We start from the raw sequence: 26,616 nt of genomic DNA, 5'->3' as shown, positions 1-26,616 counted from the left end.
GCTGACTGGAAGGAGGCTCATGGAGCAGAGGGAAGGGTCCTTCCCTTACACAAATCCAGTGAGGAGGGACAGGAATTGTTCTGGCTCGGTCCTTATTTTCTCTGACTAGACTGAAGTCCTCTGCTTTCCTTTGGCAAGTATGTTTCTTGGGAAGAAAAAAGGCTCTTTTCTCATAAATTGCTTTTCTTGGAATTGTAGTTTACTTACTTAATTTTAAACATTTTTCTCTGGACATATTTGCACATAACTTTTAATTTCATTAGTTGTGTGAGAAATCTCCATTTATTTCTCTACTTTTTATCTGAGATTTTGGTATTTAAATGTTAAGTTTTATGCTGATAATGTCAGCATCTTGTAACAGCATCAGCAGTTAGTGGGAAATCAGCAAAAATGAAAATGAGGGTTTAAAATTACACATCTTTGTCACGCTGGTGTCAGGTTCTTTATTTTTAAACAACACTGAAATCTGATTCTCATTGAAGGACGTTGTGTTTTAGCTGAAATCATAATGCAGTTTTAAAATATGACACTTCATGCTAATGAAAGAAGCAACAGGGCTATTTGTGGGTGATTTGTTTTTTGGTTTTGGGGTTTTTTTTTAGGGAATATTTAATTTGCATAAATCCAAGGTAAAATTTACAGAATGTTTCTGGTTAAAACCAGGCAGGCAGTCAGGCTGAGTCTCTAAAGTTCTCTCTAAGAGCCATCAATTGGAGTGCTTCAGTAACTCATATAAAGTGGCACCACTCATAAATAAGAGGTCAGCCTCTCTCTTGGCTGCAATGCTGAAAGTACTTTACTAACTTGCACCATTATGAATTTTTGGCTGAAAAACTTAGAGTAAGAACTCTTTTCATGGGGATTGTGTTCATTTTGAGGTCTCATTCTTCTGTGTTTCATGAAACAAAATCTGTCTTCTGCTGGAAGTGTTAACTGAGCAGTTCATCTTACTGAAGGAGTTTTAGTTAGGATTTGTAAAAAGTTATGATTTGTTTTTAGTTATGATTTGTAAGAAGATCACTTAGATTTGTTTTCTGTATGTATTTGGGTGAAGTTTTTTGTAGTGAAACTCACTTTGTATGTCAGTTAAGGTGTTTTGAATATCTGCTTCTGCTTGACAATATTGTTGCTCAGAGCTTGATGTGTTCAGAAGTTTTTTTACTTGGTTCTGTCGTGTTTTTTTTTTTTTTTTTTTTTTTTGTCACCTAATTTCTGCCATTGAGATGCAAATAGGAGAAGCCACCGCTGGTGATGGATCCTAGAAGTGTCCTACTTACCCACAGAGCTGTGTTCTGAGAGGTTTCTACCTGCACATGGGAGGTGGGGATGCTCCAGCAGTGTCAGTGCTGGGAACAATCCCTTTCACCATGTCACTTCAATTGCCCTCTGCAGAGAGCTGTGCTCCAGTCAGCACCGAGGCTGATGGGGACTTGTCCTACTCCATTTTCCCTGCTTGCCTGGAGGTGTTACACAGGGCCCACAAGGGCAGCAAAAATCCCTTCTATCTTTTTCCTCTGAGCAGGAAAAATGCCTTTGTGATGTGGGTGGAGGGAGTGGGTGGTTCTCCTTGGCTGGTTAGGAAACACTGCTTTTATGTAATCTCTTTTCACACTCCAGCCATGTGTGGAAAATAAAGTTTGGGTGTGGACATAATATCTTTCCATTAAGAGAACCTGGGAATTCAGTGGCTGGCATAGGGATTTTATGGGACTGTGTTGGGTAAATGGAAGCCACACCTCAGGAGGAGTTTTTGCCTTGTGCTGTCTAAAGGAAACACTGAAAAATGTGAGCCCCTGCTCTTAAGCCCAGTGCCCTTCCCCAGAAACTGAAACCTCTGTCTCTGAAAAGTGTTCAAAAGACTTTAAATGTGGAATTTTTGGTAGAGATTGCAGCTGGCCTTTGGATAGGAAGGGAGCAGCACCTTTCAGGGATGACTTGTGTGTTTTCCCCTTCACCTCCTTGTCCCTCAGTGGAATCTGCTATGTTTGTTTGCCCTTCCTCCTGCATTTCCAGCACCTCCTCTCCACTGCCTTGGTGTTGGTTTCCTTGGAAGTCCCTTTTCTGTTGGTCTGTCTGGGTTTCTGGTCACAATTTGGTCCCATCAGGTCCATCCTGCTTTTTCTGCTGCCCCAAAGTTCAGACTCCTTCCAGTACACCTGGGATGATGTGAAGGAGGGAGAGGTGAGGGCTGAGGAGCAATCTCTGCTTGTGGAAAGGACCCTGGTGAGCCAGTGCAGCCAAGAGCTGCTGGAACAAAGGGCCTGCAGTGAGTGGCACTGGGTGTAGCAGGTCTGTGGCTCTGTGTCACGTCCCCATCAGTTGTCCTCCAGTGTGGTTTTTGTCCTTTAAAGCTTTGCCACCATTGAGCTGTGACACTGCTTTAATGTGCTCTAAATTTGGAATTGAGGTTTCTCTCTATATGGTCCTTAATCGAAAAATGTAATTTTTAGAAAAGTGAGTAGAAATGCTTTTGGCCCAGCAGGAATTGAGGACCCTTCTGAATACCAAGGCCTACACTCAGCTTTATTTCTTACTCTGTTTTCTGTTGTCTTCAGGTGATATTTATAATCCACAAAATACAGCAAGAGATAAATGTTCTGTGAAACAAACCCAATGACTGTATAGTGTGACAGGAAATGCAGGTTGTGAGGAGACTGGATTTTTGGAACATTGCTGTTGGGATTAACTTGAATGAGCCAGACAGGTCATGAATGTCTGCAAGTGGCATCACTTCAACACAAGTCATGGTTTAGTGCCAAAACACAGCTTAGCTTAATGCCCTGTCTGACTGGTTATTATGTATGTGCTGCTGCAACTACCATATTTCTCACCTCTTGCCTTTCGTCTTTTAAAATAAACTGTTTCTATTATTCTTTGCTTTTAATAATAATAAAAAACAAGCCAAAAATATCCCCACCTCCTTTTCAGTACTTGATTTTGTCCAGGCAAGTAGCAAAATTAAAGATTGTTGGTGTCTGTACTGAGAATAAAAATCTAAGTGCTTTAATATAATTTTTTCTCTACTAATGCAATTGATGTCAATTGCAAATATTCTTTACCAGCCTCAATGTGAAAACTTTATGCACTTTTCAGAATGAAATAAATTTGCCTAAGTGATGGTGTTGTCACATCAATGTAAAGCCAACAGGCCATGATGGACCTGGGAAAAATACTGGTGGCACAGAAATGCAGAGAAGGACTGGTTTTGCTTTGCCTGTTTCCTCATGATGGCTGATACTGCAGCCTTGAGTGGAAACTGGAGAACTGGATTTGTCTTGGGAGATACTGGGCTTAAAGCAAACTCAACAAAGCCAAATACTCTCCTTGAATCATGTCAAAAAAGGCTTTAAAATAACAGCTTCCTCTGGGGGCTTGTCTGTAGAACACCAAAAGGAAAAGAGTAAAGCCATAAGGCAGGTATGGCCCAGAATGGCTGTGCCTGAGCAGTGCTGTGTTTGTGGGGTGTTTCAGAGCTTGCTTTAGTCACTGAACTTTCACCAGTGTCTGGTGGAGTTTGTTGGGGCTGCTCTCACACAAGTGTGGGGGTGTGAAGAGACCTTGGGTGGGGAGAGCTAAGTGAGTGTGCCCCTGGCAATGGCAGCTGGCAATGCCCAGTGCTGTGCCAGGGAATGGAAATAAGAGTGGCTGCCAAGGAGTGTCTCACCCTGTGGTTGGTCACTGGCTTGGAGGGTGGAGATCCCTCAGTAAAGATCCCATTGTGAATGGGGAAATCTGGGTGTGGGCTCTCCCAAGTCACCTGGCTCTGCTGATGGTGCTCCCTGGTTCTCTTGGGTGTTGGCTGTTGATCTGTTGGGTTTGCTGGGAACTCACTCCTTGGGTGCTTTCTCCCCTCTTCACCCTGCCCTTCCTTCTGCTGAGGTTATTTGTTTGTTTTTCAGATGAGACCCTTTTTGCTCTTCCTGCTACACCTGCGCCTCTGATGCACTCCTCTGCAGGCAAGTTCTTTCTGCTCCCCTTTGTCTGAGTACCTCCTGCCTTCCTGACCTCATTAACCCTTTCCCACTAGTCTGCTTCTGCTAAAAGTCAGCATGGGTCCAAGAATAGCCTCTGTCACATTTTTCAGTTTGGATTTTTTGGTTGATCTATTCCAGATTTTAATATTCATTCATTTGTTTATGTGGTAAACAGTTTCATAAACAAGAATTCAGCCATCTGTGAATTCTTGGACCCTTGATGTAGGAGAGAAGTTGGTACTGTTAACAGGTTAATACATCAGAGCATAGTTGCTTTACTGATTTAGCAGAAAGATTTAATCTATAGTAACTTTCTGCAGTATTTTAAAGAAGTAAAATTTGCACCTGTAGTATTGGTTTAGTGGTTTTTATTAAGTACACCATCTACAAATTTAAAAAAGGTGTCAAAAAAAGACTTTGCTGGCACATGTTTGTGCAATATGTTTATGCCCAAGCATCCACACACCCCCTGTCTCTGTCTGCCCTTGCCACCCTCCTGTTCTGGCTTCGTTAATATTGCCCCAGTACTTGTCTGGGCATCTTCAGCTTTACTGAGACCTTTGCACTGCATAAAGTTGCTGCTTCTTGAGCCTCTCTGCTAGAAGTGAAGTAGAATAGCTTTAAGTGATAGTGTGTATTTATGGCTCATAGTATCCACGTAGAGCTTGGAAGAGCCTTTTAGTAGCTAAAATCCTGTGAACCTGTTGAAAGTTTGCACTGACTTTGAGAGCACTTGCATTCTCTAACTTTCCTTTCTATCCACGGTCACAGAAAGAGTTATGGACTTGCAGGAGCAGCCAGGTAGCACTAAGGCTCTGGGGCAAGAGGATTTCACTGCAGTCCCACGTGATCCTGCTCCTTCTCTTCCCTCCTTCTCTCCTCTCTCAGCTGATCCCTTTAAAGAGCATGCAGCCTTTGGCACCATCTCAGATGCATTCCCTGCAAGAGGCACTTACAAAGAGAGCTCCAGTGAGGTTTATAAAGAACCTGTGAAAAATGCCACAAACCCCTTTCTTGCAGAGGGAAATGATAAAGACATTTCTGAGATTAAATACTCACAATCCCCATTTGCTAAAGAAGCAGCCATTTTATCTCCAGCTAAAGAAAAAACACAGCTAGAGGGCCCTGAAGAATTACCTAACCTGGAGAAAACACCTGCAGAGCAGCTGAAAATGTCTCCAGAATCTCCCCAAGATATATTTGAAAGAAATGAGGAAGATCTCTTCTATAACAAAGACAAGTACAGAGGAGGTGGTGATCATGCTGAAAAAGGGCTGCTGAAAGAAGACCCTCTTAAGAGGGAAGAATATGCAGACTTCAAACCTTATGAGCCAATATGGGAAGTCAAAGGTGCTAGTCATGGACTGAGCAGCATGAGAGAGGATGTTGGAAGGAAGATAGATGCTAAGCTGGAGAGCAGTTTGGATGACAAGTATGGCGTGGGTAAGCTGACTGTGCAGAAGGATTATGAAAGAGACAGTGAAGGCAGTGCTGAAGAGCCCTCCTTCCCAAGCACCCCAGAAGCTGTAAAAGAACCTTACATCACTTGTACTAAATTTGACTCTTCTCCAAGTCCTGGTGGTAACAAAGGCAAATCTCTTTCTCCACTAGAGGAAGGCATTTCAGAAAATAGAACCGACGATGAGAAAAAAATTGCAGAGCTGAAAGCTCAGACGGGCCCAGAGCAAGGTGATTTTGCTGCTGGAGCAGGTGGGCAGGAAGGGCAGGGAGCTGAGCCTGCCAAAGCACAGGGGGTCCCACCAGTGTCACCTGACAGTGCCACAAACATGCCCGAGGGTCTCACTCCTGATCTGGTGCAGGAGGCCTACGAGATGCACGATGCAGCCTGCACAAAGCTGGCTTATGAAACCAAGATTGACTTGGTGCAAACCTCAGAGGCAGCACAGGAGACTCTGAAACCCGCGGCACAAATCTGCCCCTCCTTCGAAGGCTCAGAGGCTGCTCCATCGCCCATACTGCCCGATATTGTTATGGAAGCACCGCTGGGCACCGGCACTGCTGGGGCAGAGGCATCTGCTGTGCAGCTGGAAGCTTCCCCACTAGAAACATTCATGCCCACTGCCAAGTATGAGAATGTAAAAGAGGCTGAGAAACCTCCTGTATACCAAGAGGCAGTGAAGGTACCACTGACACAGGCCCAGGAAGCAAAGGAGACCTTGGCATTTAAGCAACCTGATGATGAGAGCAGCAGCACTCCTGAAGATCTGGAGACTCCTTATATATCTATTGCATGTGACTTAATTAAGGGAACAAAGGTCTCTGGTGAATCTCCTTCTCCATCTTTCACAGAGTATTCCAAGACGCCAGTAACAGAAAGCATTTCTCAGGATGTGCCTGAAGACAAGGAACTGGATGGAACCCCATCTCCAGAGTTTGGAAAAGCTGGCCTGTTTAATAGCCAAATGATATCTGACTTTGCTGAGGAAGCAAGGGAAGATCCATCTCTCCTCTTAAAAAGTAAATCCACTGAGAGCATTGCAACTGATGAGGAACAGGAGGAGGAAGGACTGGTGGATTCAGTAGCTGCCACAGGCAAGCCTTATCTAGAGTCATTCCAACCTGAGCTGGACTCTTCCAAAATTGTTGCTGCTCCACCATCTGAGCCAATACCTGCAAAAATAGCCAAGGCAGATAAGATTCCTCTTCAAATGGAAGAGCTGGATGCTTTGGCTTATTCAGCTGATGTATCTGTTGCTATGGAACCAAAAACAGGAGATGACAAAGCTCTCTCACCCATGGAGTCTTCCCCAGTCTCAGTGGAAGAAGACTTTGTGATGTTAGGTCATCCTAAAGCTGTTCCTGAGTTTGAGACAGAAGCCGCTGACAGAGAGACAATGCACAAAGATGAAGGTGAAGACATCAGTAAGGTGATGCAGGGTGAGAAGCAGCTGCCTTGCCCAGAGCTGCCCTGTGATCTCTCTGTGAAGAATGTAGAGGTAAAAGCTGAGGAAGATAGCAATGCCTTGAAAAAGTCTTTGGAGGCTGTGGACAGAGAAGTGCCTGAAGTATCCACCATGTCCTTACCAGCCACAGATACCTCACCTTTATCTGCTGAAAAAGAGATAGTCAGTGTAGTAAAACCAGGAGCTTTTGAGAAGGAAGCTGAGAAAGAAGCTGCTTCTGTTAAAGAAAAGAAAAAACCTACTGCTGTATTTTCAGCAAAGCTGAATAAGTCTTCAGGTAATCTGTGTACGCTGTCTTGCAGTTTGCTGATCTGCATAATTTTTTAGCTAAACTTAAGCATGCCTTGACTTAGTATTTTTAAATCACTTTCTGTAAACTTCTCTGTAGGCCAAGGGTAACAGAAAATGTCACTGCCTGCACTTGTACCTTTTTCATATTCTGATTGCTTTAGTACCTTTTTTCTGTTTATCAGGGATGGACTCAGCATCTCCAGGTTTCTCCTCCAGCTCTGCTGCTCATGGTCTGTGGATGCAGGAATAGGTGACTGCCCACTGCAGGCCCCTCCATGGCTGTCCCCAGGCTGGGCATGGGGTGGCCTCCCAAACTCTGGATCTGGGATGCTTGTGCACGTGATTTGAAGAGGCATTTTTTCCTTTTCATTCATTAACAGTTCAGACATCAGAGTGTGAAACTCAGGAAAATACCCCTGCTGCTCCTGTGTGTGCCTGGAATCTGGAAAAGAGTCTGTGCATGTCCAGCCTGTGGTTTAAACAAAGGGTGAACATGAGGGAGCTGAGTATGCAGGTTACTGAAAAAGTGGTCATTAAGAAGTTGAGTGTTCTGCAAACACTAAAATTGGTTTCTGTACAGCACAGGTATTAATCTCTGTTTATCTTTTCAGGTGGACTTCCACTTCAGTGTAGTTAATTTTTCTTACAGTAATGTGCAGTTATAGTAGCAGGAAGTTGTAACCTTTTCTCTAAACTGAACACCTCATGAATTCCCAGCTTTTTGTAGACTAGAGGAGTACTTTGCTTTTTGATATCGCAGCACTCTGCTGCTACTTAAGCTTTGACCAGAAGCAATCACACCAAAAAAACACCTACTGCAGAAAGCACAGTGCTCTAAATAGAAAAGCAGGAGCTAGTTTGACTCAGCAGCAGTACTGTATTTATGCAGTAGCTGCAGCCTACAGCTCATAAAATAGGATTACAGAATACCCTGAGTTGGAAGGGAACAGCAGGTGCATGTTGAAGTGAACATCAGTGTTGGTGCCATTGAAATTGGTTTGGGAAATAAGGTAGAAAATGTATTTTTTTATATTTACCTTTGTCATGTCTTCTGTCTCTCCTCCTCTATATGTACTGGTAAGGCAGAAAGGAGAGAGTTTTGCTTTTCCCTTCATTGATAATCTGCACTGTTAAAACTCTTGGTGTGTCTGTGTGTTCTGTGAAGGCTCCTCAGGCTTCCAGCAGACAGAACTGTCTAGAGAGCAGCTGTATGTCTTGGACTTCATGTCAAGGGGTTAATTGCTTGGAGCTCAGACTACTTTTAAAAAAAGCCAAAGCAAAACACTGCACTTAATATAAAAGCATTTGTGTTAGTTGTTTTAAAAGAAGCCCTTTGGAAGGGTCTTTAATCATGGCATAGATGCAGCAGGCTGGGGGTGGCAGCCCCTCCCTGTGGCTCTGAGGTGACACAGCTGCTGCTGTCCCATCTGTGGGAGTTGCCCCAGGAGCTGCACAGACCCAGTGCCAGAGCAGACAGGATTTGAACAGTGCCATTGCTCTGCCACCCATGCCCAGTGCAGGGACAGGGCCCAGCTCTGTCAGTGTGCTGGGAGCTGGGCTGGGGAGCTGCAGCCCCTTACAATTATTGTGTTCACTCTGGAGAGCAGCTGCACTTTGCATTTCTGACAGGCTGGGTTGTTTGGTGTAAAGCAAAAAATCTTCTTCCCAGAGGAACATTTGCTTAAAGCTAAATAGATGAGGATACTAACTCAAAAAATGGGCCTTTTTTTTCTAGATTTTTCTTCACACTCTGTTGTGTTGCAAAATACAGAACTGGACTTCTGAGACAAGCCACAAACAACATCAGTTGTCTGCTTTGAATACCACACTGCCTAGGCACAATTTCAGAGTATCATTGAAGAGCTAACAAGGAAGGATTGTTTATCACAAGGCCAACTGCATTTGTGCATGTGTTTGGCCTTCTGAGTCTACCTTTGTTCTTTGGGTTTTTTTTTTTTCCCTGCCCATCAGTGGAACTGAAATAGATTTCACTGTGTCTTAAGACTTGTGGAATTCAGCTGGTGTGATGGTGTGACTGATGCTTGTTAAAGCTTTAATCTGAGCTGCCTTACTGGTGCACTTAAATCCAAGGTTGTGGAATGCTTACTTAACAGTGCTATTTTTTGGAAGCTAACCTAAATGCCAGTGTGTTGTAACTTCCCACAGCCCCAGTGGGCTGTGGGGAGCTAACAGGGATTCTAAAAAGGTTGCAGATACTTTTTTAACTTATCCAGTTCACTGAAGCAAATGTAAAACTTTGAAGAGTATTCTGGGTAGAAGGTTTGTTAAATGGTGCCTGGCACACCCTTGGGTAACCTGGACAGATTTAAGAAACACAAAAAAGCAAAAAACCCAAGCCCAAACAAATTCAGAACTGTATGTAAAACTGGGACAATTTAAAGGGCAAACAACCCCTGCAACACCAGCAATCTCTGCTGTCTTGAATACAGTGATTTTTTTTTTTTCCCCCAAGTTTGTATTTCTCAATAGCTGTTGTATTTGGCTTTGAGCAAATAGTCTCGCTTCTCCGTGCCCCTCCCCAGACCTCAAATTCGCATTCCTGAGCTCCACCAGAGCACTGCCTGCTAAGCTGGGAGCCCCGAGGGCAGTTCCTGGGGGTTCAGGTGCTGCTGCCCAGCTCCTGCAGGAGGTGTGCGCACCAAGCATGGGCAGCCGTGGGTCAGGGCCAGCCTGGGGACAGGGCTCTGATGCCATCTAGTGTTTGTCACCGCAGTGGGACCTCAGCGCCTGCCGGACGGGAAGGGAACTATCCACCTTTGGAGAATTCCCAACTCCTGAAATGAGTTGGAGAGGTGAAAGCTAAATATCCACATTCCATATCCCAGCCCTTCTGTTGCACAGCCTTTCTTCTCATACAGATCATTAATCCTCCCCAGGCCCATGATGCGAGGTGGAGGTTTTGATATTATTGAATTAGAGACTCAAAACCTCTGGCCACAACAAAGTAATGTACTAAAATGGAAATTGGCAGTTTAAATCCCTCAGTGTGTCCATGCTGAGTATTACAGTAATATTTGGAAGTAATGCTAAGATCTTTACCATCAAGACACTCAGTTTCCCAGAACACCCTTGTTTCATGGTGAATTTAACCACCATCTCTGTGGACATTCCCTTCAGATTAAATCTAACTGGTTTATCTGCTTTCATTACAGGCACTCAGAAATCCAGCTAATTAATAATATTTTACATTTCCTGGATTTTCTTGGGGGGCAAATACAAAGGTGAAGCTTTCTTTTTCCTCCTACAACATGGGAGCAGAAACCAAATACTTCCTGTGATGCTGTAACAGAAACCAGGTCATTGCAGCTGTGTGAATCATAAAGGACATTGGAAGTTCTGCCAGATACCAGCTGTACCCATTTGGGGAATTTCTGTTATTTTCTGTGTTTGTGGTGAGTTAAATGGCACCACTCAGCAGATAGGAGGTGTTTGGGTTTGTTTGTTGTTTCTCACTGGAGGAAAAAATGCCTTAGAACATCTCTGAGTTTCTTTCAGAAGGAATTGGTAAAATTCCATTTAATTCACCATAAAATATCTTGATTTAATTTCATCTCATTGTACTCTTAGATTCTTTGCTTGTTCAGGTAATCATTTATGCTACCAGGTAAATAGTAATAAATGGAGAGTTCCAGAGGGAAGAGAATTTGCAGAGAAGGAGGAGGAATGAGGGTAAAAACCAAACCCAATGAGTGACATTTTTCTGAAGAAAAGACACAGACCTGCTGTGTTTCATTAGAGCTCCTGTGCCCCTGTTGAGAGGCAAACACTTGTGCCATGAGGCTGCTGAAAGAGCAAAGCCTGGGGAAGTTCCTTCAGAGTGGCAGAATTAGGGAGAAAATGAAACATGTGGGCCAAGTTCCCATCTCTGCCCTGTAGGCACCAGCACTGGGGGAGCTGCAGGGCTCTTCTCAGTGCCTGCTCAGGGTGCTCAGTGTGTGAGTAGGGAGTGAGTAAAGCACTCACCCTGCCAGGCAGGGCTCCTGGAGCTGGGGTGTGCCATGACACATGTCCAGAACTGATTGTGTCTGACTGCTCTGGGGGGCCTGATAATGGCACCTCCTCTGTAGCTGGTGTTCAGACATGCTCTAGGGGCAGGTGTGCAGTGTCCCTGCTGAAAACAGAGCTCCTCCAGAACACTGGCAGTGCTGGTGCCCAGGTTATGTGCAGTGTAAGGGCCCCTCTTGCCTGAAATGGGAGATGGATTCATCTGGGTGTGTTTGCATGGAGGGGTGAGAATGAACCCTGAGTATGCAGAGGCAAGAGGAGGATCTGGAAGCCAGGGGGCACTCCTGGGGGCAGTGGGGACACTGGAGATGGGACAAACAGGACTGGTGGTGCAGCTGCTCTGCTGTGGCCACAATGAACTCTGGTTAGACAGAGTTGCATAAATGCACTATTTTAAGTAAAAGATATAAAGAATATAAACATGAAATGAAGAGGCTTTAATCTGGTATCTTTAGAAATTTGACGATTAATGGAAAGACCTTTGAAAGCACAATGTTTTTTGCAAGTTTAGTGACAGTGCAAATATGGAGGGGGGGACTCACAGGTTTTGGTGGTTTCCAGTTCAGCTTGAAGACAGACATGGATTCTCAGACATATTTTGTATTCTTCTTTTTGTACAGTGCAACTTTTCACATTTGCTTGCACTGTGATGTTTGAATATACACTCCCTACTTCCCTCCTATTTTGGATTTGTTTGGATTTACCTGTTGAAAATGGAACTGAAATGCACATCCTTGTGTAAGTTAAAAAGAGATGTAACTGGTCTTGCTGTCAAAGGAGGCTTTACATTTATGTAGCAGTTGAAGTCAACCAGGGCTTTTGGGTCTCTGTAGCAATCTTTCTCAATGCAAGATTGTTCTAATGAAAAGTGAAATTGTCTATTTAAGGTCTGAATTGGGATCTCTAGCCATCCTGGTCTATAGTATTTTCATGGAAACGTGGGAATGCCCTTTTCTAGTTCTTAAGAAAATGGTGTACTAGATTGTTAAGAGGCTTTAGAGCAGTCCTGGGAAGATTTTAGCTTCCTGTTGTTAGCTCCAGATTTTAAGGAGAAAATCCAAACTGGAAAAGAAATAGTGGGTTTTTTTCAGCAGGGATGGAAACAAAATGACATCAGGATTCCCACAACTCTTCTCTTTCACAATTGGAGTTGTAGTTCACATTCCTCTCCTGTTTGTGCAATACTTCCCAAATGTTACTTTCTCTATGTTGGTACTGCAAACTGTCAGGTTCCTGTTTTTATGTAAATGAAGGGAAGTCAATTGTCAGGTCTGCAGCTGCCAACAGAGAATGCTGATGTAAAATAAAAAAGGGGAAGATGTTTGCTGGTAGGAATTAGGTAAAGGGCTGAGTAACTTTTTCTGCAGCCTTCCTTAAGAGGAACAAATACGGCTGAGCAGCTCCTGGGGACTAAAGATACCAGCAAAAGGATTAATCGTGCTCTTCATGAGCCTCTGCTTTTGTTGCAGGCACAGAAAGGGTCCTTTTCTGTTTCCCTTCACGCTGCTTGTTGTGAAGGGAGAAGTGTTACAAAGGCGTCTCTGTTATTCCTCCAGCAGGCAGACATTAGTTTACAGAACCCCGAGGGGAAGCCATACATCTGGGAGGTTTGTAAACGCCTTCGAACCTCTGTTTGAAAAGCAATCTATTTAAAGCTCGTCTGGTGACTACTTTTAGTCGGGCGGCGAAAAGCCGCTTAGCGCGGCCGGGCTCTGCAGCCCTCGCTGCCGTCCGTGCAGGGAGCGGGGCCGCCGTGCCGGAGGAGCCCCAGGAGGAGCCGGTGCCGGAGGAGCCGCTCCCGCCGTGCCGGCGCTCCCGGGGCCGGGAGGAGCCGTTCCCCCCGTGCCGCCGGAGCCGCTCCCCCCGTGCCGGCGCTCGGTGCCGCCGCTCCGGGCGCAGCGGGGCCGTGCGGTGCCAGCACTGCGTCAGCTCCACACCCCGTCAGCTGACCCGCTCCTGCAGCACCAGTGCAGCACCACTGCGGAGCCCGGGGAAGCCCATGGTTCCCTCCCTGGGCTGCAGGGCACTTCTCCCGCAGCTCTCCCCTCTTGGAATGCATAATTGATAATCCCAGCTGGAGAGATGGACAGTCAGCCGGGCACTTGGAAGGATAAGGGTATTTATTCTTTCACCTTCTTTGCTTATTTTATTCCTTTGAGATGCCGCGGGTCGTTTTCAGCAAATGGTGTCTGTAGTGTGTATTTATTTGATTGTGAAATGTAGCCGAAGGTGTGGAGTGTCTTTGTGCCGCGTGCAGAATTAGAAAAGCTGCAGGTTAAAATGGGTAAATAGGAGCAATGCAAAAGAATAAATACTTTATGTAGGTGAAATGGCTTGTGTGACACTGCAGATCTTTTCCAGCCCTACAGAGCATGTTAATGAAGGGCTTGTTTTGGTATGCACGGCACAAATACCGGCGTAGTCCCAGTTTAGTCCGTGCTCCTTGGAAATTTCGAGATTATTAATAATCTAACAATACTAGCCATTAACTGTAAAACCCCATGTAATTTGCTGGTCATGTTTTAATATTTTTAAGAGGAGAAATTGCATGCAGACCACAGCAGGGTGGGGATATTTTCTCTAAAAATCTGTTTGAAATATACCCTTAATCCCGTTTGCTCTGGATCTTTCATAATTCTGTCAAATTCTAGGTAAAACTGTGTCTGATTTTTCAGAATTTACAGCCATAATATTAAATTGATTTGGTAAATAAGTAGCTGACCTTAAATTAGTGTGGTGCTGACCTTTGTTCCTGTAAGCACCAATGGGAGATCTCCGGTGTAAATCTCTGTGGATCATTACATTAGTGCTCAGTGTGTTAGAGTTTAAGCCTTATTTGAATAAGTAATCTTCATACTTTACCAACAGGACAAGCTTTAAAAAAAATTAATTATCTCTGGATACTTAAATGTATTTTAAAGGGCCCTGTCGGGGTCAGTGCTTGTGACATTTTCCTCTTTTTTTGGGAATTATTGCTCAAAATCTGTTTTTTTAAAATATATTCTACTTGGACAAAATTGCCAGCTCTCTGAAATCTATAGAATGCTTTTTCAGAACCTAAATATATACCAAAAAAAGTCCTGAAGGACTTTTTTGGATCACTTGCCTCTGCAAAATCATGTTCTTTAAACTTTAATCTTTTATTAAGGGGCTGTAAAATAATAGGAAAAATATGATGCAGTGTTTAGTAATATATTGTTGTTGATATGTAAGTAATTTAAATGTTCAAGGCTTCATACGTCAGGCCTGAAATTTGTGGAGAAGAAAGGAAGGAAAGGGAAAAAAGAAAAGAGGGCTGAGGTCAGAAGGTTTTGGTGAAAATTGGAAGGCGAGTTCCCTTTTTATGTCTTCAGGCCTAATTTTCAGGTTTCCTTCACACCCAGCCTGGCAGGGGTGGTGCTGATCTGAAAGCACATTTCCAACCCTGGAATTTGAGGCCTTGACAATAATGGAGTCTGATTTGGTTTAAAACCCCTGAATTGCCCATCCTGAGCAGAGATCAGATCTACAAGAAAATGGAAGCAGAAATGAAGGGTTTGGGGGAAGCAGAAGACCCTGGTTCCTCTCCTTTTACAGCTGCTGTTGAAACCTGGTTTAGAGGGGCTTTTCTTTTGTTTAGAACAAGATGAAGATACTGTGTTTCACATTCTTCCTTCCTTAAGTCAGGCTCCAGTGGCATGGAAAATGATGGGTAAAGTTCAGGGACTGATTGCACTATTCATCCAGCCCCAAAATAAATAAAGAAGCAAATATTGCAACATGCTTCTTTCCATGCAAAAAATTACTAAAAAAAATAATTAAATCTAAAACCTTAGACGAGCAAAAACCACACTTTGTACTTGGACTTTGCAGCTGAAACATTGCTTCCTAATGAATATAATCTTAAATTTAGATTTGGTTAATGTGTTGTAGTTGAGGAACAAGCATAATGCAAGTGGTACAACCTTTGGCATTGATTAATACCTGTGGTATTGATCATCTAGATAGATAGGATGAAACAGGTCTACCCTGGGAGTAGCATGATTGTAATTTTTAATGCTCTTGAAGATATAGGCCCTATGGAGTAATTAGCACTAAAAAGTAACATGTATTATTTAATTTTTAATGATTTCAAGGCATTGTCAGGTTTTAATGGCTGAATATTGATATGATGGTATGGTGAACAGCACAGCTATACTTCCAGGTTATCCCAGCATTCTTTTCTAATTGATGAGCAGAAATCTCTCTGAATTTTGGTTTAACTTCATTAACTGATGGCAAAGATTGCATAGGCAACCTTTACCATGAATAGTTGGGGCTTTGGAATGGCTTTCCCAGTTGGTACATTGTGCACACATGCACGAGTATCTGGTCAAGTAGAAATGAAAGGAAAATGTTGCTTTGGCTCATTAGGTACTATCTGAGAATTAATTTTTTTTTTTATTGAGAATCTGGTAGTGTTTGCCTTGTTTTGGCATGTTCTTGTGAAATCTGTATCACTTTTTTTGTGGGGTTGTGGTGCAGATGTGCCAGGCCTGAGCTGTGTGTGGTGCAGCCTTGTTCTGTGCCCTCTGGCACCCAGCACCTGCCCATGGCTCTGCTGGATGTGCTGCTGCTCAGGGATGCCTGGGACAGGGACAGCTCTGTTGGTGGCAGTCCCACGTGCTTGGCACCACTTGCTGTCCTGCTGTCACCACCCAGTTTCTCCAGCCAGGAGCTGGTGTTGTTCCTGGCTTGCAAGGAGACAATGAAGGACCAAACTGGCTTCCTGTGCATCTGATGGGGTAAACAGAGGCTGCAATTTTGTGGCCCAGTCTCTGCTCCTGTTAGGATGTTAACCAGGATTTGGAATAATCATCCTGATGCAGGAAGCCTTGAAAATGTCACACCCCAGGCTGTGGTGGTGCTGGACACACCAACCACTGGATGGATGGTTGATGGCTTCTCCTGGGGCTTGGGCTGTGTGGGGTCAGCACTGGGATTCTCTGCACGGAGATCAGTGGAAACCTTGAAGATCACATCCTGTGTGAATATGGAAGTGGAAAAGGCCTCTCTGAGCAATTTGTTGTCGTGGATTTTCTGCCCAGCAGCTTTTCCTGCTCGGTGACAGATGGGACATTGTGCTGAAAGCTGCCTGTTCTCAGCGCTGTGTCCCATTTCTCCATTGGCACAACGCTAAACCGAGCCACGAAAGGCTCTTCCCTGCGCCCCTCGCTGTTACTGGGAGAACATAAAGGATCCGTTCCTACCTCTGGCGTCACAGCAAGGTTCCAGTGGAACAACGCCTGTAAATCGCATGGTGTTTTTTTCTCCCCATCCCTTTGACACAAGCCGCCTTTCTTTGGCGCTGAAGCCGGGTGTGTCGGGCTGTAAGTGCCGGCTGCAGGGGAGCTGAGCTGTCGGGTGTTCATTGTGCAGCCGCATTCCCAGGGCTCGGGCGCTGCCGGCCATTGGCGATGGCAGCGGGCGGAGGTTGCGTAGCTCCGACCTCGCAGCGCCCTCGCAGGAAGTGGAAAGCGCCGGGAGCGGAGCCGTGCCAGGGCTGGGTGCTCGCTGCACGCTCAAGATGGATGCCAAAACGGGTTAGTTCCTTTTTCCTGCTTTTCTGTGCTACACGTGAGCTCGGCTCGCTCGTGGGTCTCGCTTTTAATTGCTCTTCCTTAAAAAAAACAAAACCCGAACGAACCGCCCCCTCCCCCCCCCCCCAAAAAAAAAAAAAACCAAAAAAAACAAGACAGGGTTGCTTGGTTCAGGGGTTTTTAAAAAGAGGATTATCAGGTTGAATATATCAAACCGCTTGTTTTTGGCATTAAAACCCGATATGACTTGCTCAGTTTTAAGTTAAATATCTGAAAGGAAAAGACTTTAAAAAATACAGCGCCAAAGCTATCGTAGCATTTGCTTTAAAAGCAAAATGTAACTGGATGAGTTGTGCATGTAAGGCACGGATGGTACAGGACTATTTTTAGACGTGCCAAGTGACAGTTCGTGCTTACCAAATGTAGGCAGCTGTTCTTGTTTTAGAATAGGCCTGCAAGACGTGCATTAATATTATTTATTTTATTATACTTCATATTGTGTAAAATGCAACTCAGAACTGTTTCCATAAGGAAAGATGTTGCAAGGCTGTTGCTGAAAATGGGTTTGGGTTTTTTGTGTTTCTGGTTTTATTTTTAGTCTGTGAATATCTTGGGTGTTAATTTAAAACCAGAAAGCTGCTTCTAATAATGCTTTGAATCTTTTCCTTTCAAAAGAAATGCAAATAACTTGTTTCTGATCAATTAGAGAATACAGATGAGTGGCTTCATCTGCTTTCTTGGACTGCAGAATTACAAAACAGTTTTTCAGTGGCTTAAACATCGAATTTCCTTTGAGGAATTTACGATGATACCAGATCCGTTTGTCATTAAACCTCCGCTTGTTTGGTCCTTCTCCAAAAGGAGTGGAGATGAAATAAGGAAAAATGTTTTATGAGCAGCTTAACTGGTCCGGGAGCTCCTGGCGTGGGGATTTTTCTTATTGATTACCGAGAACAAAAGACTTGATGGGTCGCTAAAGGCCATTTGGCTTTTGCTGTGTGCTTTAATTCCAGCAATGCACCTTTGTTTCTGGCATTCTGGAACTGTCACATAGATGAATTACTCTCTATACATTCCTTATAGCTGGGATAATGCATTAATGCATGGAATAAGTGATTTCCTATGAAGAACCCACAGCTTTAAAGCTGTGCAGAGGGGAGGGAGCAGCTCGTTTACACAAGTAAAGCTGTCTGCAGGCAGGGCACATACTGAATGTGTCACCTGATACAGGGGCAGCACCACATTCGAGTGCATGGATGCTCAAATTGCAGCATTTAAAAATAAACACAGTTTTAGTACTTGCAGCAAATGCTCAAAAAAAAAAAGGTTTATTTTTTTTTAAAGATTCCTTACATGATTCAAGAACACAAAATCCACTGGTTTTGGCCAGACTGGTTGTGAAGATCTCACCCAGGTTTAGCTTAGTTTAGGTTTGCAGGTTTACAAGGATTCTTGGGTCAATCACACCATTTTGTTGATGTTTAATGCAAGGTGTGCAGTAACACAATAGATTATTTTGTGTCTGGAAGCAAAGGAAAAACCGAAACAAAAAGTTAAGTTTTGGGATTGCAACCCACACAACAACAGATCTACAATTAGTTGATGTTATTCGTTTGATTTTTACAAATATTGAGGAAAAGTTGTGTTGCTTGGAGCCTGCTTGGCAGGAAAGGTTGTGTTGCTTGGGCTGCAGTGGCAGGAGGAGTTTGGATTGGGAGAGCAGGAGCGTTGCCTCGGGCAGTGCTGCTCTATCTCTGCCCCCATATGTTTGTGCAGTCACATGGTGGCAGCGCCAGGCCCTGATCTGGCTGCCTCCTGCCTGCTGGGATGGCTTTGGCACAGCACAGGCTGCCAGGCTGGAAGGAAGGAGTGGGATGGATGGTGCTGCAGGGGTGAGGCTGTTCTTTCCACAGCACTTCTGCTCTGTGATAAACTGAAGGTCTTGGTGCAGCTGGAGCCTGGCTCTGGCTGTGGGGCTGCAGGGAACTTCTGCTGAAATGGGAATTAAATATTGAGGTTGGACACTTTGCATTAGGGTGGGTTTAAGTTTCTGGCCATGGTTTTCATCTTTCCGTGTTGGAATAATTGGAAAGAATTCAGCTCTTGAACGTCTGGGAAAACACACCCCAGCCCCAGGGGCTTTGGCACATTGTACCTACAAAAGGGTTACACAGACTTTGCCTACAGAGGCTACCAGGTGTTGGATGTTGGAGCATGACTGTGTTTTCATCCTGCAAGAAACAATAGACAAATTCTATTTTTTTAAAATGTTTTTACAGTCATCCAAATGATCTGTTCCAAGCTGTGATTAACTGTTTTACAGTTAATTTTGGTGGTTAACTGTTTTACAGTTAATTTGGTGATGTTTAGGATGAGGCAGGATTGCTAAATGTGCATTGCAATAGTAATACATTTCTGTAATTCATCTTGAGCTCTGTGTGCACTGGGTTATTGCTGTTAACAAACAGCTGCAGTGGGTGTGTTGAGCCATTACCTATCCCTTGTGCAAGGGTGTACTTTGCTCTGAACAGTGATGCTAAAAATGGCACAATATTGTGTTCTCTAATGAGGGTCACTTAAGGAAAACTAAACTTGGTTTGCAAATGAAGTCTTCTGCATTGGAGCACAGCAGATTTATCCTGGATTGACATTTCAGGGAGAGTATTCCCTCCTGATGGCTCAGTCTGTCACCCATAATCAACATTATAAACTCCCATGGGAATGCTTCCATCAAAAGAAAACAAAATGAACTGTTAATGAGTCTTTGAGCTGTGCCTTTGCCTCTACCAGGCTTGGAAAGATCTAATGGTTTAGAGATCTGTTGGTGTCTTGTTATCTGTCCTCAGAGGGAATTGGAATCAATCTCTCCAGGGAGTGACCTCCACAAAATGCCCGACAATGAGAGGAAATGAAGCACAAACTGTGGTTCTGGTGCAGAACACAGCACAGCAGCTGAAGAGATGAATTCTGACATTGCTTAAGGGCATCATTGTTTTAAAATTTAAACAATTGCATCTGGGTAATCCTAATAGCAGTAGTCCCAATAATCTGAGGTCCAGAACTGACCAGTACTAAATGACTTAGTTCTGGTTGTGGTTTCAGCTCTGGTTTGACAGGGGTTTGCAAGCTCCACTCTTGGTGACTCTCGGCAGTCGAGTGAATAATGAAAAATTACTGCCTTGATATGAATGCCAAAGGAGCCTTGTTCTAATTTCTTACCTCTTTTAAATTGCAGTTGTTGACCTCCTTTACTGGCGAGACATCAAGAAGACCGGGGTGGTGTTTGGAGCCAGCCTGTTCCTGCTGCTCTCATTGACAGTGTTCAGCATCGTCAGCGTCACAGCCTACATCGCCCTGGCCCTGCTCTCTGTCACCATCAGCTTTAGGATATACAAGGGAGTCATCCAGGCCATCCAGAAGTCTGATGAGGGCCACCCCTTCAGGTGAGATCTTTCTTTTCATTAAGCACAATTGGGTTGTTTTGGAGAGCAGCAGTGTTGATGCTGCCAGAAGCAGTGGGTGACACGTGCTGTTAAGATATTGCATAATAACAAAAATAGACTCTGCACTGAAAAATGTGTTCCCCCCTTTCAGATTTTTCTCAGGAGTCATACAGTAGATACAGAAAATGGAGTCAGGCCTTGGTACAAGGGATGGAAAAATCAGAATAAATGTAGCAGGGTTTAAAGCATGACAAAAGGCTACTTTAATATTTTTGAAACTTTCAAGACTTTAAAATGTTTGGTTTAGTTTGTAGCTGTGCTCCCCACTTGCCAGGTCAGTGACAGGGTCCAGGTACCCACTGCTGCAGAGCTGCCTTCTAAGAGGAATTAAACCTTATTAATCTGTGTTGGAGGACTTGTGGGAGTGTGTGTTTCCTGTTTCCCTGGCAGCCCTGTCCCACTCTGCCCAGCCTTGCTTCTCCCTGTTATTAACGAGTGAAGTGGCTTAGTCTCCCCTTGCAGTCTTCAGAAAGTCCTGTTTTCCCCTCTATCTACAGCCCTTTTATTAATTTGATAGTGTTCCCATCTTCTGTAAGGCAAAGCAAAATGCAGGTTTCCCTCCATTCCTCCCAGACCATGTGCAGTGGCTCCTTTTCCAGTGGAAGCCAGTCTGGGGGACAAAATTCTGGGGAAAAACACTCTCCCATTTGGGTGAATATTCCCAGCTGAAATCTTGCGTGCTTCTCATTATCTAAACAACAATTTCAAGCTTTTTTCTTAGCAAGAACAAGCAGAACTTGTTCTACCTGTGCTCTTTCTGCATTTTTTTTCTAAAAATACTGATATTCCTAAGTAGCTTCCAGACATTCTCATCCAGCATACCTGGTTGCTTAATTTTTTCTGTATAGCTTCTCCACAAGAAGGATATTTTTACTTGAAAAAACCTGTGAGAAGAATTGGGTTTTTGATGCAGGTGCTGAGTATCCTGTGGATGAGCTGGGGAGGGTGAGCAGATGGAAGCCAAGGGTGGATGGCAGAATGTAGCCTTGAAATGGCCACTTGCTGCAGTTACCATATGAAGTATTTTCATTTGTCTTGGACTTGCCACAAGGTCATGTTTAGCTTTGCCTTAAATGACATACATGGGAGCATTGTGTAATTTTCATATTAAAAAATCCCCAAAGCAGAATCCCCTAAACAAAAGTTTAACAAGTGTGAAATGAGCTCCATTTTACAGATGTGCTGCACTGCTCCTTCTGCCTGCAGCGTGCACATCAGATAAATAAATTATACTTTGTTTAAAGACTCCAAATTGCCACAGCCACTGCAACTGCAGCTAAGTGACAGTGGAGTGGAAAGAACATATAACCAGATAGGGGTTTATATCTTCTATGTAAAAGAACTGCTCTCACTAGCTGTAAGAATTATTTCTAGCAAATGAGAAATTTAGCTCATTTTGCTGTGCTATAGTGTGTTACAGCTTGATGGTATTTCCACAAGGGCCTTTCAGAAATGGAAATGTTGCTTTTATAGGATTTTTTCCCCCTTGTTTTATCCTGCCCCTTTTTTGCCTGGTGCAGGTGACTGAGTAAACAGCAGTGAGAAAAAACTGGCTGGCTAAGAATAACCTAGGCTAGTTCTGTTTGTCCTTTCAGCATTCCCCACACTGTGAAGTTTGTTTCTCCACAGCACAAAAAGGAGGTTCTATCTAACACTCAGAGCAGGTTTGCAGCATTTCACCCTGAGGTTTGCTGGCTGTGTCCTGCAGGGCTTACCTGGACTCGGATGTGGCCGTGTCGGAGGAGCTTATCCAGAAGTACAGCAACGTCGTGCTGGGCCACGTCAATGGCACCGTCCGCGAGCTGCGGCGCCTCTTCCTCGTCGATGACCTGGTGGATTCCCTCAAGGTGAGTGTGCCTCTGTGAGGGCACTGCTGCTGCCCCAGATGGCACAGCCTGCATTCTTCTGCTCCTTGCAGGATGAACAGTGCCTCTGCTTGAGTCAATAACCAGGTGGAGTTTGAGTTTGCTCTTGGAAGTGTTCAGCACCGGGCTGGGTATCGAGTGCTGCTGCTGTGGTGGGGTAGCTGTAAAGGATAACTTGATCTACATGGAAAGCAGAAATGAGCTGCAGCTCCCTGTTACAGCTCCTTGCTGGTGCCTCTCACAGCAGGAATCTTCTGAAAAAACAAAGCCGTGCTCCACTGTGGGCATCGGGGATGTGTCACTGATATGTGTGTGCGTGTCCCTCTGGAAAACCTGGCTCTGGCCTAGATTGTCCCAGCCTGCTTTGGAGCTGGTTTGCTGTTTGTGTTTAGTGCATAGCTCCTTGTCTTTAAACAGGAATTCCTTTTCCACTTTCTGCTGGAGTGGTGAGAACTGAGTGATGCCCTTGGGTTACTGGGAAGGTGGACACTGGTTCCAGCCCCTGGATTTGGGAGTGAAAGCTGCTGTTTTTAGTGATGGGAATTACTGAAATGGGGATTGCAAATTACCCAATGTGAGCAGTGCTGTGTAACAGCTACAGTCCATCCATGTAGAAGTTAATGGGATTTACTGAGAGTGGCAGAGCACAACTGACTGTGAAGAATAGCAGTAAATTTAGCAAAAAGTAATCAAAAAAAGAAAATAAAAAACCCAACATAACACCCCAAAAAACCCTCCAAAATAAAAGAATTGGCTGAAACCTCTTCAGTTTTGTTCTGGGAGAATTGTATTCTCTCCTTTCAAGTTCTAATTGCCTTTCTTTGTTTTTGAAACTCGTGTTTCCTTTACCTAGTACAGTGTGTTGTCTACTTCTTTTTCAGTTTGCTTAATCTTCTTGAAAAAAACTTGCATTTATCCTGCAGTAAATCCCCTTACTTAGTGCTTTACAAAGTCCTTTGAATTGTTGTGGAGCTGGGGGAGGGGTTCCTTGTGAAACTGGGGAAAACCAGGCAGGCTGTCCAAGCCTTTCTTGGAACTGTGCAATAGAAACCTGCAGGCAGATCTTGGAATCTTACCCAGAGTTTGCAGATCCAGTTTCTCATTGTGCTCTAGGTTAAACACAGTGTGTGCCAGAAAAGCTGCACCTGATGCCCTGCAAGGCTCCTGCAGTGAGGCAGCTCCCTCTGGAAGCAGGAGGAGGTGTGAAAGGGGGCTCTGCTGCTCCTGGGACAGGTTTCTTTTCTCAGGAGGGAGACAGGGGGTTGTGCAGTAATCTCCCTGCTCCTGACGGGCTTTGCAGGAAAAGGCTTTTGAGGAGCTGGTTGTGCATTCTTTTCTGTACAACCATTTCTATTCTGCTTTTTGAGACATAATTAAAAAGTGTTGCTGCTGCCAAAGTCCTGTTTGGATCTGATGATCAACAGCACAGGAAAACTCAGAATCACAAGGTCACTTGTGTTTCTGATCAAGCCCTTTGTGATCCTGCCTTGCTCTGAGTTAGGAGATTTCTCACACCATTTGTGCAGGGATCCCAAGCCCTTGCAGTAAAGGAGGAGGAAGCAGAGAGAAGCCAGCTGCTGTTCTAGAGAACACTGGTCTGAAAACAAGGCCTTCTGGAGGAATTATGTTAGGAGCAGAATTAATTCCAGCCAGAATGTCTGCAAGGCACTCTAATCACTTAAAATACTACAGTCCATAGGAAAGATGTGTTTATTCAGCTGAACTAATTCATTTCCCCTCTCTCCTTCTGACATTTAAAATGTTTTATGTAGGTTAATTAGTCTAATTTATGGTAGCTGGAAAGAACCCTTTATCAGAAACCAGTGAATGTCAGGACAGTTCACAAGCACACGTTACTGATTTTGAAGAGTTTGTGCTCGAGGAGAACATTGGGATTCCAGGGTCTTATGTAATATAATGGCCCTGGTTTAAAAAATAAAAATATCTTGGCTTGTGTAGTTTAAACATCTTCAGTCTAGGAAACCACATGTTTATGTATAATTCAAGCTACAGAGCTCTAATGTAGAAAATGTCTGCAGGTCAGTTCATTGTGTGTAATAGTTCTGACTGTAAAATCTGTCTTGTTAAGATTTTTTTTCTTCTTTATTAAACAATGCTTCAGTCAGGGAAGTCTTAAAATGGACTCTAAATATTTATGCAGCACAAGGAGAAATTCCTCACAGCTCTTAAGGAGTAACTGCAGAGGAGCCCTTGCCAGAGCCCCAGGAGAAGCTGCATTTTGTCTGGTAAAGGCTGTGCTGGCACTGGGCACTGCTGCTCCTGCTCAGCTGAGGCTTTGGGGAACAGAGCTCTGTATTCTGAATATTCTGTAGCAGAGAAGGGCATGGGCCACTTCTGGATTTGCCCATTTTGGCTGGCAAAAGTGGCTTCAGTCCATCAGCCCCCAGGCCTTTCACTGGTGTGCAGGTCCTTGGAAGGACCAAGCCTGGGTCCTGGGCTGCCTTCTGCTTTCTTCTTCTTGTCTAAGAGCTTTATTTAGAGGCGTTTCAGGGAAGGCTTTTTGTGTTTGTAAAGGTGTCTGAGGTGTGTTTCAGGTAAGCTTTGTTGTGACTGTGAGGGTCCCTGGGTTTGCATAGTTTATAAGGAAAAGAAAACAGTGACCAGTAAGGAAATGTGGGGTTGAGATGGACTCCAGGCTGGATAATCCTGGCAGGGCTGCTGGAAGTGTCAGAGGAGTGCAGAGGGAGGAGCTGTGGGATTAGAGTCCCTCTCCCATCCACTGTAAGAGCAGGGAGTCAAACCTGCACATGCAGCAGTTCCTGCTTCTGCCCTGGTGCTGCCCTGGGCAGACTTTGGGTGGAGAGCAGCTTGTGTAGTCAAATGTGAACTCCTGGATTTTGCTCTGTCTTGAACCATAAATCTAATGCTTACTAAAACAAATAATTGATAGTTCTGATAATTATTGGACTTTGGGATTGATTTGTGTCTTGTTACCCCTGTGCTTACGTAAACTCCCATTTCTGCCCTGGGCAGAGTCATCAGCTGTGTCCTGGCTGCTGAGCTGCCTGGGTGTGCTGAGCTTCAGCAATTGTGTCCATGGGGAGCAGGTCAGGGATGGCTGGTGGGATGCAGGAGAACCACTGTAAACCATCAGGGGCTCTTTGCCCAGTGCAGGCTGGTGCCTTCCTTCCCTCTCTGGTGGATGTGCAGGTGCTCCAACATGGAAGTGTTTGCTCCAGCAAAATGCCTGGTGCAGAGAGATCAGCTCCAGGCTCACCCTGGCATTGCAGGGCACAACTGGGCCAGGGTTTGAATCAATCATGAGGGAGTTCAGCAAATCTGCTTTATTCTCCTGGAGAAACCTGCCAGAGTCCCTCAGCTGCTAGGAATGGTACAGCCTCTCTGAGGGTTACCTTTGTGCTCCTCCCTGGTGCTGCTGTGTCACATCTCAGAAGTGCTGACAGATAAAGAACTGCATCACTTGCAGTTAATGCCCCTGAGTTTTAGACCAGTTTTGAGTGAAGCTCTTGAAGTCAGCTTGATTTTGTTGCAGGGTTCATGGAATTAAGCTTGTATTGACTATCAATGCCCTTATCTTGTGGCTGGCTGTTGATTTTGTTTGGTTTGGATATTTTACATCCTTTGATAAGCTAAAATTGGATGTTGGGATATGGAAGTTCAGAGTAGCTTGGCTGCAGGCCAGTTCCAGGGTCCTGGCCCACACCCACACTGCCACCATGCCTTGTTTTCCTTGCCAGCTCTTTGTGCCCATCCTTTCCTTGGGTGTAGCTCCTGCTGGTGGGCGTTTCCATCTTGGATTGGGCACTGTGCCCAGCTCTGCCCTCCCTGGTGCCAGTGCCAACCCTCTCATGGTGTCTGTCCAGGGTTCTGCTGGAAAACAGCCCCAGGTGCTGAGCTCACAGGGCTGGGGGTCTCTGCTCTGGGCAGAGCAAGGAACAAACTCCGGGGAAGCTGCTGCTCCTGGCTGCTGCTCAGCTCCTCAGCACTCCTGCAACTCTAGAAGAAAGGGCTGGTTTTCCTCAGGAGGAATCCTACCCCGAAATAGAGCTGGCAGCCCTGGGTCCCCTCCCCCTGCTATAGGTCAGAGGTGTGCCTGGGACACTCCACCTGGCACTGAGTGTGGGCACAGCTTTGTGTGGAGCTGGGAAGCAGAGCCCGTGTCCCACGAGGAGCTGCGCAAATGCTGTCAGCAGGGAGGGACAATGGGGCTGAGATGGGGAGCCAGCAGTGCTGGCAGTGTGGGGCTTTGGGGATGGCTTTGCTTCTGAGCTTGGCTCTTACCTGGAGCCAGCTTCCACGTTGGAGCACTTGTCACTCCTCTTGTTCCTAAACTTTTTAACATCCAAAGTGTCTTAGGGTATTTTGAAGGAGAAAAGGTAAATCAAGCCCACCCTACCCTGTTATCTTCCAGACAGGCTTTTCCTGCTGTGTCAGGGCATGGCTGGGCAGGTGGGTGGACACTTGGGTGGGGGGACACACACAGGTGTGACCTC

General features: G+C 44.8%; 1 protein-coding gene across 4 annotated transcripts in view; it reads left to right on the top strand.

The window, feature by feature from the left end:
- Positions 1–26,616, top strand: part of RTN4 (reticulon 4) — a 40,488-nt gene that overhangs the window by 10,307 nt on the left and 3,565 nt on the right. The window contains exons 2-5 of one of the 4 annotated variants that reach the window (XM_063152738.1): positions 3,900–3,956; positions 4,746–7,175; positions 20,009–20,216; positions 21,985–22,123. In XM_063152738.1, the coding sequence (XP_063008808.1) occupies positions 3,900–3,956; positions 4,746–7,175; positions 20,009–20,216; positions 21,985–22,123 (2,834 nt within the window). Of the gene's footprint in view, positions 1–3,899; positions 3,957–4,745; positions 7,176–13,150; positions 13,332–16,593; positions 16,777–20,008; positions 20,217–21,984; positions 22,124–26,616 lie in introns of those variants that run through there. The other 3 variants (XM_063152740.1, XM_063152741.1, XM_063152739.1) reach the window with 3 other exon arrangements.

This window comes from Melospiza melodia, chromosome 3 (genome assembly GCF_035770615.1).
Source record: "Melospiza melodia melodia isolate bMelMel2 chromosome 3, bMelMel2.pri, whole genome shotgun sequence".
Classification (NCBI taxonomy): Eukaryota; Metazoa; Chordata; class Aves; order Passeriformes; family Passerellidae; genus Melospiza; species Melospiza melodia.
Note: the sequence above shows the minus strand (reverse complement) of the source record. Positions and strands in the feature narration are given on the sequence as shown.